General features: G+C 41.9%; 1 protein-coding gene across 2 annotated transcripts in view; it reads right to left on the bottom strand.

Moving 5' to 3' along the window:
- Positions 1-12,065, bottom strand: part of bub1bb (BUB1 mitotic checkpoint serine/threonine kinase Bb) — an 86,419-nt gene that overhangs the window by 59,907 nt on the left and 14,447 nt on the right. For both annotated transcript variants that reach the window (XM_041213817.1, XM_041213816.1), the window contains exons 4-7: positions 10,186-10,330; positions 9,251-9,447; positions 4,161-4,333; positions 3,533-3,732 (exon numbers count right to left, since the gene is read on the bottom strand). In XM_041213817.1, coding sequence (XP_041069751.1) covers positions 3,533-3,732; positions 4,161-4,333; positions 9,251-9,447; positions 10,186-10,330 — 715 coding nt within the window. The remainder of the gene's footprint in view (positions 1-3,532; positions 3,733-4,160; positions 4,334-9,250; positions 9,448-10,185; positions 10,331-12,065) is intronic.

The raw sequence follows: 12,065 nt of genomic DNA, 5'->3' as shown, positions 1-12,065 counted from the left end.
TGCTGTTTGTAAATTGTTTGTATGTAGGATCTGGCTATTTGTAAATTGTTTGCAAAGTTTCCTACATTACAATAGTAACTACTGTTCAAAAGCATTTCATTGGCTGTGGAGTGCTTTGGGATGTCCTGAGATTGAGAAAGGTGCTATATAAATACAAGTTCTTTCTTACTCACGTTTTGCAAAAGGATTCTGATCAGCTTTGCATTTAGGAGAGAGGGGTGCGCGGAAACAGGATTACATCTGAGTGAGACACAGATTGAGTGAGTACTTGGGTATTTGGTTCAGGTGGTAAGTTTTGGTAAGCTTTTAAGTTTAAATTTAGCTTAAGAGTTAGGTTCTTACTTTCAAACACTGTTAGTTTAATAGCCTAGCTAACAGGAAGCTGCCTGAGTGAGTGTGAAGTAGTTTAAGTGGTTGGGAATTTTGTTCAGGTGGGAATTCAATGTAGAGGGGCAACGAGGTGCTGTGTTCCTTTTATTACTTTTTTTTTCAGCCTCCAGTAGTTGGTGAGTTTCGTTCCTCACCCCCAAGCTAGGTGAGTACAACTTTCTGTTGCCTTATCTGTGTAAATTATTAACTAATTGACAAACTAAATAAATAAAGTTGGACAGAAATGGCAGGGCTAGTGGTGCTCTAGCGACTTAATACACTGAAAACCCAGACAACCATATTTGCAGAAAGTGTCTGCAGCTTAGGCTCAGTTGCTGAACTGGAGTCTGAGTTGCAGCCATTGCAGGGCATCAGGGAGGGGAAGAGTTACCTGGACACTTTGTTCCAGGAGACAGTCACTCCCCTTAGGTTAGGCAGAGCTTTAGAGTTGGTCAATGTCAGGAGTCAGGCAGGTAAGGGGAACCAGCATGTAGTGATGGGAAGAGTTTCAGTCCTGACTTTGCTACCTGTGTGGATGAGCAGAAGGACTGCAAGGTGGATGAGCAGACTGACCATGGCACCATTCAAGTGGGGTGAGCAAAGAGGAGTGTGGTAGTGATAGAAGACAGAATAGTCAGATGGATAGATACTGTTCTCTGCAGTGGAGAGCATGAGTCCAGACAAGCTGTGTTGCCGGCCCCGTGCCAGAGTTAAGGACATTTGCTCTGGGCTGGAGAGGAACATGCAGCGGGAGGGGGAAGGTCCAATGGTCATAGTCCATATTGGTACCAACAACATAGGTAGGATTAAGATGGAAGTTCTGCTTAGACAGTATGAGCAGCTAGGGTCTAAAGCAGAATGACAAAGGATTATTACCCGAGCCATGAGCAAATTGGTATTGGGTAATTAAGATTAGAGAGTTAAATGTATAGCTTAGATTGGAGAAATGGGTTTCAATTCCTGGGGCACTAGCATCAGAATTGGGAAAAGTAAGAGCTGTACTGCTGGAATGGTCTTCACCTCAAACATGCTGGGACCAGCATTCTGGCGAATCATATAACCAGGGCAGTAGAGACGGCTATAAACTAAATAGTGCGGGTGAGGAAAGAAGTGATAAACTAAGGAGAGAGAAAGTAAGGAAGCAGGGTAGCAATAAAGGAAGTGGTTATCAAAGTGTGCCAGGAAGGGTCAGAATAGACAAACATAAGAATGCACCCGCAGTTAAGGTCAGAAATTAAGAAAACAATAAGTCAGAAATAAAGGCACTCTGTTGTGAATGCTATGTGCATTCAGGTAAAGTGGGTGAATTGACAGCAGAAATAGAAGTAAGAAAGGAGGGAGAGAGAAAACAGGGAACTACAGACCTGTTAGCTCGACATCAGTGCGTAAGGAAAATGCTGGAATCTATTCTAAAGTATGTGTAGAAAATAATGGTGAGAATGGGCAGAGCCAACATGGATTTATGAAAGGGAGATCACATTTGACAAACCTGAAGTTTTTTGCGGATCTAACAAGCAGAATAGATAAAGGGAGAACCAGTGGATGTGGTGCATTTAGATTTTCAGAAGGCTTTTGATAAGGTCCCACACAAGAGGTTAGTAAACAAAATTAGAGCTAATGGAATTGGAGGAAATATACTGGTATGGATTGAGGATTGGTTAATGAACAGAAAACAGAGTAGGAATAAAATGGATCATTCTCGGGTTGGCAGGCTGTAAGTAGTAGGGTACTGCAAGGATCAGTGGCTGGCCCCAGCTATTCACAATCTAGGTAAATGATTTGGATGTGGGGGACCAAATGTAATATTTCTAAGTTTGCTGATGACACAAAACTTGGTGGAATGAGAGTTGTGAGGAGGATGCAAAGAGGCTTCAAGTAGATTTAGAGGAAGTGAGTGGGCAAGGACATGGCAGATGGAATACCAAATGTAGAAAAATTTGAAGTTGTCCACTTTGGTAGGAAAAACAGAAATGTAGAGTATTTCTTAAATGTGGAGAGGTTTGGAAATGTTCATGTCCAAAGGGACCTGGGTGTCCTTGTTCGTAAGTCACTGAAAGCTAACGTGTAGGTGCAACAAGCAATTAAAGGTGGCAAATAGTACGTTAGCCTTTATTGCAAGGGGATCTGAATACAGAAATAAGGAAGTCTTGCTGTAGTTGTATGCAGCCTTGGTGAGACCACACCTGGAGTGTGCAGCTTTGGTCTCCTTACCCAAGGAAGGGTATACTGGCCATAGAGGGAGTGCAACGAAGCTTCACCAGACTAATTTTCAGGATGGCAGGATTGTCCTATGAGGAAAGACTGAGGAGACTAGGCCTATAGACTCTACAGTTTAGGAGAATGAGAGGTGATCTTATTGAAGTATACAAAATTCTTACAGGGCTCAACAGGGTAGATACAGGAAGGATGTTTCCTCTGGTTGGGGGTTCTGGAACCAGGGGGCACAGTCTCAGAACAAGAGATAGGCCATTTAGGAACAAGATAGGGAATAATTTCTCCAGAGGGTGGTAAATCTGAGACTTAGCAAACTTTCTGATATCCTTTAGTGTAACATTAATCTGAACAGGCATCTAAAAGGCATTGCAGCACTCACGTGTTAACTGACATTTTGCACTCAAAAGTCTTGGAGTGGGACTTCAACTCAATCTTCTAACAAATGTTAGAATGCTACACCGAGCTAAGCTGATACTATGGCCGGAATCTTACAGAGGCATTGACCCCATCCCCAGGTTTAACAGTCGGGGCAAACCAGCATCCACATGGCCAATCTAATGGCCAGTAGCTCTCTAGACCGGCAGTGACACCAAGATCAGTGACCACGGCTGGAACTGTATCCAGGCCCCAAAGACAATGGTCAGCGGAGCTAGGTAACAAAGTGAGTGGTGGTGGGACAGGCAGGACCCCCTCTTTGTAAACAAGGCTGCAAGATGCCACATGGCATGGACACCCTGCTGTCGATAAAATACCAGCTGCAGCAAAAGGAGGGCCAAGGACAGGCAGAGCACTGTCTCAACCACTGCTGGTGAACTCCCAGTGGAGGAGGGTAGGCAATTGACATGGTGCCCTGCCATGCCACTGATTTCAGCCCCCCACCCCACCCTCCAGCCTATCCTGGGATGGTAAAATTCCACCCTTCCAGTTCAAAACTTCCCATTCCACTGACCCGTATTCCAGATGTATTCCAGGGTCCTGGCGCAATTTCATTCTCTTTAGCAGATGTCGAAGGAAGCACAGTCCACTGCCCCTCTGTCGATCTCAGTTGGTCTGCAGGCTGGGTCTGCAATCGATTTTCATTAAACACTTCAAATCTGCCACCTTGTTCTTGAGCAGGAGCCACATTCTGGCCAAGTCCTTGGTTTTGTGCTAAAACCAAAAAAAAGTTAAAGTTCATCCTTACTTAGCAGCAGAACAATCTCCCTCCATAAACTCATTTAATCACTAAACTTAAATGCAACAAGAAATCACTTCATCAGCACTCAAATGAAACCCAGCGGGTTTCTTGGGGGTGAGGGAGTGGAGGGGAGACTGAAAGAGGTAAGTTATGCTAAACCTTTATAAATCGTTAGTTCAATCTCAGCTGGAAGTGTGTCCAATTCTGGACACCACACTTTAGGAACGATATCAAGGCCTTGGATCAGGTGTAGAGATTTATTAGAATGGTGTCAAGAATGAGAAACCAATAATGTTGAAACCAGATTCTTCAGCTTTGACCCTTGCCTTTCTTTTTTTCACTAAAGTGAAGATCGGGAGAGGAGGAGGAGGAGATAGGATAGTGACTAAAGCAGTCTTACATCTCACTGAATTGCCAACCCTGTTGACTGGTGCCATGGCTTTCTTCTGTCCACGGCGTTTCAGATCTCCAAGAATAGTTCTTTGCTGTTGAACTGGATCAGGAACAAAGTCTTCATTTGTTCCTTCAGCTATGGAGGCCACAACCTGCTTAAATACTCGGGATTGAAAGTGCCTAAAGAAAGCAAAAAAAAACAAAGCACCAATTACAACAATGACCTTTGATGAGCACAACAACAAAATGTATTCCTTTCAGTGCGGTCATGGAGATCGTTAAATATGTACTAGCTGATACTCCATGGTGTTGCTCTGTTGCTGATGGATGGTCCAGAGTCTGGAACATGGAAACAAGATTATCGAAACATAAACCACAGTCAGTGCTTGGGAAAATGGTCCAAATGGGACAGCATGGCCAATTAAAGGCTATTTACTACTGTTCTTAGATTGACAACTGTCTGGCTATTCAAAGATTAGAAAGCAGCAGGAGAAAATGATTCTATAAATCAAATATAAATCATGTTGTGTTTCAGGGCAAGTCCAAATTACTCATCTAAAGGGTGCCCCAGAATAAATGTAATTAGTTCATTTAAGTAGGCCAGAATAACAGAAGGTGGCATAAAAATGGATTGAGCTTCACCTCATGCAAAATCTCCCCACAATTTTCTTCTAAAAGCACCAACTCAAGCTGGCATACAGTACCCAAATTAAGTGGCTAGGCCAGCAACTCTTGGCATTCTATTTAGGCAAAAGGTGCATGTCACGACTCTCCGTGGATAGTGCACTGTAATATTAAGCCCTACTGTTCCCCGAGCTGCGACAGATGTGAAAAGTTTGACTAAACCACCAGATTTCCCCAATTCTACTGTTTAATTTAGGTTAACAGGATACGAGCACCAGGTCTGTAAACTTAATAAGTAAATAACTGTTTATTGAACAAACTGTCATTAACCAGTGGCAAAAGAAAAAAAATGAACTGCTAATTTCTAACAGATTAGATTAAAAGTCCAAAACTAATGGACATACAGGAAACAGTAGTCTAGTCCAAAACAAAACCAGAAGTTCACTCAACCTGCTGTTCATACTATAAGACTGTTTCCATGTATAGTACAAGAGGATTGTTATGGTAATGGTTAGATTTCTAAACGCCAGTGCTTTCTGCATGTTTGTGCACCACTAAGATACAACAATGCTGATGAAAGCAACTTTACATCAGCAACAAAACTGACATCCAGGCAAGGCATAGGATAGATGTTACACACCATCAAGCCAAAAGAATCCCAAACGCGAGGTTTACCCGTTACATTCCATACAGTTGTAACTCTTCCGTATTGACAAATGACATTGTTACAGAATGAGCATAAACTTGGCACAGTTTTTATATAGACTATTGGCCATCACAGCCGACATGCAGAACAAAGGCATGCACACAATACAATGCAAGGTGGAAGAGGGAAGAGATCTAACACGATTAAATGAATTAACAGATTGCAGGACTGAGAAACGCATTTATTGAATCGACAGAGAATCTAATGCCAAGTCATCTACTAAACAAACATTAGTATCTTGCTCCTCCTATCCTTTAGGATAAAACACCAACCGTATAACTTTAGGAAAAAAAATGAAGGCAAATTCTGTACCCAATAATTTCACAATTTGATCTAATCACTTCTTTAAGAAAACAAGGAGGTTCCTGAAAGCGGAATAAAGTGAACTTGGGAACCAAGAACCGATTGCCTTACAACCCACATTGAACCCAGAACAGGCACAAACATGCCAAGATATCCTAATGCATAATATTCTTGAAACACAAACACTTGTGTTTACAAACTAATTACATAAATATAAAAAGTCCCTAGTTATATAAGCATTAGATTCAGTGACAATTTGCATCTGACACATTCGCACAATAATCAATCATTTGGTTCAAACATTAGGTTATTTTAAAAAGTTCAGCTTCATTAACACTACAATGTGATGTCATTAATGAAATACTCAGAATAATAAACAATGATGCTTTACAAGAAGTTAAGAGATAAATTGGGTATGGATGGTCCATCAAACAGGGCATAAAGGACATGATTGTTGCACAAAATAAACAGGAAATAGACAACATTTTAGGTCTAGCCTTAGTGAAGAAAGCCATTTAGACCATTAGACATAGAAGCAGAAATTAGGCCATTTCTCACTAACTGATTGAAAAAAAGTCTTCCTTGCCCCTTTCAACATTCTAAAAAGGACCTCTGCGACATCCTGGTGCACTTCTCAATCATCCCCAGTACTCCCTCCACTTCCCATGGCATCTTCCCATGCAAGTACAGGAGTTGCAAAATCTGACCCTTTACCTCCTCGCTGCTGACTGATTAAGGCCCCAAACATTCTTTCCAAATGAAAAAGTGATTTACTTATACTTCTTTCCATTTAGAACACTGTGTTCACTGCTCACGATGTGGTGTGCTCTATATTGAGGAAGCTAAATGCTGATGGGGTGATCATTTTACAGAACACCTGCATTTGGTCTGCAAGTGTGACCCTGAGCTTCTGGTCATTTCTCATTTTAATTCTCCATCTTTCTTCCACTCTGACTTCTCTATCCTCAGCCTCCTATACTGTTCCCAAAGATTTTGTCAAGCTTAACTGGAAATGCACCACATCTTTTGATTAAGCACTTTGTAACCTTTTGGACTACTCAGCGCAGAGTTCAACAACCTCTGGCCCCATTTTGTTTCCCTTTTCTCCTTGCACTTGTGTAGCAGCTGGTCATGATTCTGCCATTAACAGATACTTTTGTTTCTTTATTTGCCCCATTACCACTTCCTTTGGTTTTGCAACATCAACCCTTTATCATTTAATCTCTATCTTCCACCCTATCATAGAACTACTTTTGTTCTTTTCCCCACCCTTTCCCTTTCACTAGCTTAAAACCGATTATATGTCTAAATATTTTTCAGTTCTGATAAAACATTAATGCTGTTTCTCTCTCCACAGGTACTTCCAGACCTGTTGAGCATTTCCTGTTTTTATTATATGACTTGATACAGGACTATGTAGGCTGTAAAATGTGTGCCTGCAAGCAAAACATTCAGATTCTACTTTTGACGTGTAGTCTCTGCTGTAATGTCGGAAATGCAGTAGCATGAGCAAGTTCCATAGAGAGCAATGAAATAAATTGACAGAATATCTGTTTTAGTGATGGTAGTTGAAGGTTAAATGTTGACAGTTGGTAAACATCCCTGCTCTTCTTTGAAATATTGCCATGAGATAAGGTACCAGGACCGGATGCGATGCATTCAAGGGTATTGGAGGAAAGAGAGTGGAAATTCCTCTGGAGGAAAGAGACACTAGTGATAATCTTCCAGTCTTCCTTAGACACAGGTGAGGTGCCAGAGGACTCGAGAATTGCAAATGTTAGACCCTTGTTCAAAAAGGGGTGCAAGGATAAAGCTGGCAACTACAGACAGTCAGTTTGAACTATAGTTTGGGATACAATCAATAGCCACTTAGACAAGGATAATTAAGGAAAGGCAGCAGGAATTCATTAAGGGAAATGTGCATATGGATTTTCAAAACACAGTGCCACACAACAGACTTGTGGGAAAAATTCTAGAGCTCATGGAATAAAAGAGAAAGTAGGGACTTGGATGAAAAATGGCTGCGTGACAGGAAACAGAGAGTAGTGATAAATGGTTGTTTTTCAGATTGGAGGATGGAGTTGTAATGGAGTTCCCCAGGGGTCAGTGTTGGGACCCTTGTTCTTCCCGATATATATTAATAACCTTGATGGTAGTGTTCAGGGCATGATTTCAAAATTTGAATATGATACGAAGATTGGAAATGTTGTCAACTGCGATGAGGATAGTCTTGAACTTCAAAATGACATAGACATGTTGGTGAATTGGGCAGACAAATGGCAGATGAAGTTCAATGCAGAGAAGTGTGAAGTGATCCATTTTGGCAGAAAGAATATGGTGAGACAGTATAAAATAAAGGGAGAGACTCTAAAAGGAGGTGCAGGAACAGAAGTACCTCGGTGTTCATGTACACAGATCATTGAAGATGGCAGGGCATGTTGAGAGAAGTATATAGTGTCTTAGGCTTTATTAATAGGAACATTGAGTACAAGAGTAAGGAGGTCATGTTGAACTTGTATAAAAGCACTAGTTAAGCCTCATCTAGAGTACTGCATCCAGTTCTAGGTGCCATACTTAAGGAAGGATGTGAAGAGAGAGTACAGGGGAGATTCACAAGAATTATCCCAGGGATAAAAGAACTGTAGCTATGAGGATAGATTGGAGTGTTAGGCCTCTTTTCCTTGAAGTAAAGGTGGCTGAGAGGAGACTTGATAGAGATATTAAAGATCCTGAGGAGAATGGACAGGGTGAATAGTGAGAAGCTGTTCCAGCTTAAGACAGCATCAAGAACTAGAGGGCACAGATTTAAAACAATTGGCAAAAGGAGCAAATGTGATCCAAGGAAAAATGTTTTCACTCAGAGGGTGGTTGGAATTTGGAACGAACTTCCTGAAAGAGTGGTAGAGGCCGGTTCGATCGAGGTATTCAAAAGGGAATTGGATTGCTACCTGAAAAGAAATAATGTGCAAGGTTACAGGGATAAGGGACCAGGTGGGATGCTCTTTCAGAGAGCCAGTGCAGATTCAATGGGCCGTATGGCCTCTTTCTGCACTGTAAAGATTGTAAGATTCTGGGATCTTTTATAGGGACGATAAGGCCTGTGTATAACTTCTCACCCAAAACAGAACACCTCCCAGTGCAGCGCTCCTTCAGTATTTACTGCAGTGAAAGTCTAAGAGGTGATACTTGAACCCAAAATTCTGATTCAGACAAGAATGTTACCGAATGAGCCACAATTAATGTCTAAGCATTGAAAAGCAGTTGGAAAGAGTCACTCATTGTCCACTTCTCCCCACCATGCAACATAGAAACAGTCCTACAGATCCCAGATATCATATTCAATGTCCAAGTTTTAAAATAGGCAATTTTGTCCACTCAACCTTTTAGCCAGCAAATCTGCCCAAATGATAGTCAAAAATAACCAGTCCTGAACCCTGCTTAGACATAGCACAGCTCGCAGTTACCTCAGATGGTGCTGCAGTTTTTCAAGCGGTTCAGCCTGGAGCTGAATCCCTTCTTGCAAGATGGCTTCTGCCTTTTTGTTGTTCCCTAGGAGCTCATACCGTTCAGCCCAGGCAACGTAGAGAGCAGCGTGTGGCACACCGATTCCTTTGCTCTTTAAGAAGTCGAAGATTTCTAGCGGGTCAGTACAGTAGTCAACCTGGAAGGGATTAATATTATTTGTAAGAACTAAGGAAATTATCAGATATGGAATGGAAGGTCAACTCCCTTGCAATGAATTAATAACTCAACCAACTGTTCGGCTAGGCAACGCAAGGCTTCATGTGACACTCACTTGCACTGCAGCAAATCAGTACTGCAACCAACTAAACCACTGTAAAGTGAGGTTATCTGGATCGCAAACAATTCTTGTTTATGATCATTCTCCCCATTTCACCATTTTATCCATGGTATTTGACTATCTGTCCGGTCCTTTTTAAAGAAAATATTCATAACTGGAGCGATTGATTTATTATGGATACTTCGCCGAGGGTGTAGGAAAGATACCACAATGGTTTAAGGCAAGGCATTACAATGGCTTGAAAAAGTAAACAAGTGCCAGGGTTCCCACTCTTCAAATTGAATGAGCAAACAATGGAATTGATTGATCTTGAAGGTAAAATAGCTCAGTGCTATTTACTATGTACTCTCATACATGCAGAATAACCATTTAAACAAGTACTGGAAGATTGATGGTGTTCATTCATAACTCAGCACAAGTCACTATAATCATGAGGCGAAGAAATGGGAGAAAATTAAGAAATAGTTATCTGAAAAGCTAGCTGAAAGTCTAACTGAATCAATTAACTTAATTATTGGGTTTAAAAATAGGCCAGGAATCCAGGAAACACAGGGCTGTAATGAATATCTAACATTTATTGAACAAAAGCACACTTACAAATTTTAACCAATGACCAAGGTACCGCAGGTCACTGTAATATCGTTCATCCTTTAGGAAAAGTTTTAAAACCCTCTCCAATAGAGCAGAGTGATTACTATCTGTTCCACCATGTGGAAACATCTGTTCTGTCCATTTGATATACCTGTTCAAAACAAAAAAAAGCCAGTAGTATTTAGTTGATGCAAATGACACATGCATACACACAGCTTTAGGCTGTCAGCACTTGAACAGCCAACTCAGTTAGTTACAATAGTTTTCAGATCACAAATTTATAGAATGTTATTCAATGCTGTTCCAGTACAGCTACAACACTAGTACCTAGGGCTATGTGGAAAATTGCTCAGGTATGTCCTGTACACAAAAAGCAGGACAAATCGAACCGAGCCAATTACCGCCTCATCAATCTACTCTCGATGATCAGTAAAGTAATGGAAGAGCTGAACTCCAGAGGTGAAGTGAGAGCGACTGCCCTTGATATCAAGACCACATTGACCGAGTGTTGCATTAAGGAGCCCTAGTAAAGCTGCAGTCAATGGCAATCCAGGTGAAAACTCTCCACTGGTTGGAGTCATACCTAGCACAAAGGAAGATGATTGTGAGTGTTGGAGGTCAGTCATTCAGCTCCAGGACATCATTGCAGGAGTTCCTCAGGGTAGCATCCTCGGCCCAACCATCTTCAGCTGCTTCATCAGTGACCTTCCCTCCATCAGGTGGTCAGAAGCGGGGATATTCGCTGATGATTGCACAATGTTCAGCACCATTCGTGACTCCTCAGATACTGAAGCAGTCCATGTCCAAATGCAGCAAGACTTGGACAATATCCAGGCTTGGGCTGACCAGTGGCAAGTAACATTCACACTACACAAGTGTAAGGCAATGGCCATCTCCAACAAGAGAGAATTTAACCATTGCCCCATGACATTCAATGGCATTACCATCACTGAATCCCCCACTAGCAACATCCTGGGGGTTACCACTGACCAGAAGCTGAACTGGACTAGCCATATAAATACTGTGGCTACAAAAGCATGTCAGAGGCTAGGGAACCTGCAACGAGTAACTCACCACCTGACTGCACAAAGCCTGTCCACCATCTACAAGGCACAAGTCAGGAGTGTGATGGAATGCTCTCCGCTTGCCTGGATGAGTGCAGCTCCCACAACACTCAAGAAGCTTTGTCCAGGACAAAGCTGCCTGCTTGATTGGCACCACATCCACAAACATTCATTCCCTCCACCACCCACACACAATAACAGCAATTTTACAGTCTACAAGATGCACTGCAGGAATTCATCACGGCACCTTCCAAACCCACAAATTAAAAGGAAACAAAATAGATTTATGCCAATTGTAAGGCTCACCAAGAATCCACCAAGGCACCTTCCATGACCACTACTATCTAGAAGGACAAGGGCAGCAGATGGATGGGAACACCACCAGCTGGAAGTTCCCTTCCAAGTCACTCACCATCCTGACTTGGAACTATATCACTGTTTCTTCGCTGTCACTGGGTCAAAATCCTGGAACTCCCTTTTTAACAGCACAGTGGGTGTACCTACACCACATGGAGGTCAAGAAGGCAGCTCACAACCACCTTCTCAAGGGCTACTAGGGATGGGGAATAAATGCTGGCCCAGTCAACAAAGCCCACATCCGGGAATGAATTTAAAAAAAGGTCTTAGTACAATATTTCCTAGAATCACAGAATGATATCATTCTGGAGGACATTTGACCCATTGTGCCTGTACTGACTTTGATAGAGTTAACGCTATTCTCCTCTTTGTCCACACCTCTATAACGTTTTCTCCTTAAGGTGTTTATCCAATTCTCTTTTGAAGCCATGGGGCTTGAATTTGGCCAACTATTATGTGGTATGT

The sequence above is a fragment of the Carcharodon carcharias genome, chromosome 20, assembly GCF_017639515.1.
Source record: "Carcharodon carcharias isolate sCarCar2 chromosome 20, sCarCar2.pri, whole genome shotgun sequence".
In the NCBI taxonomy this organism is placed as follows: Eukaryota; Metazoa; Chordata; class Chondrichthyes; order Lamniformes; family Lamnidae; genus Carcharodon; species Carcharodon carcharias.
The sequence above is the reverse complement of the archived record's forward strand: the minus strand, read 5'-3'. Positions and strand labels throughout refer to the sequence as shown.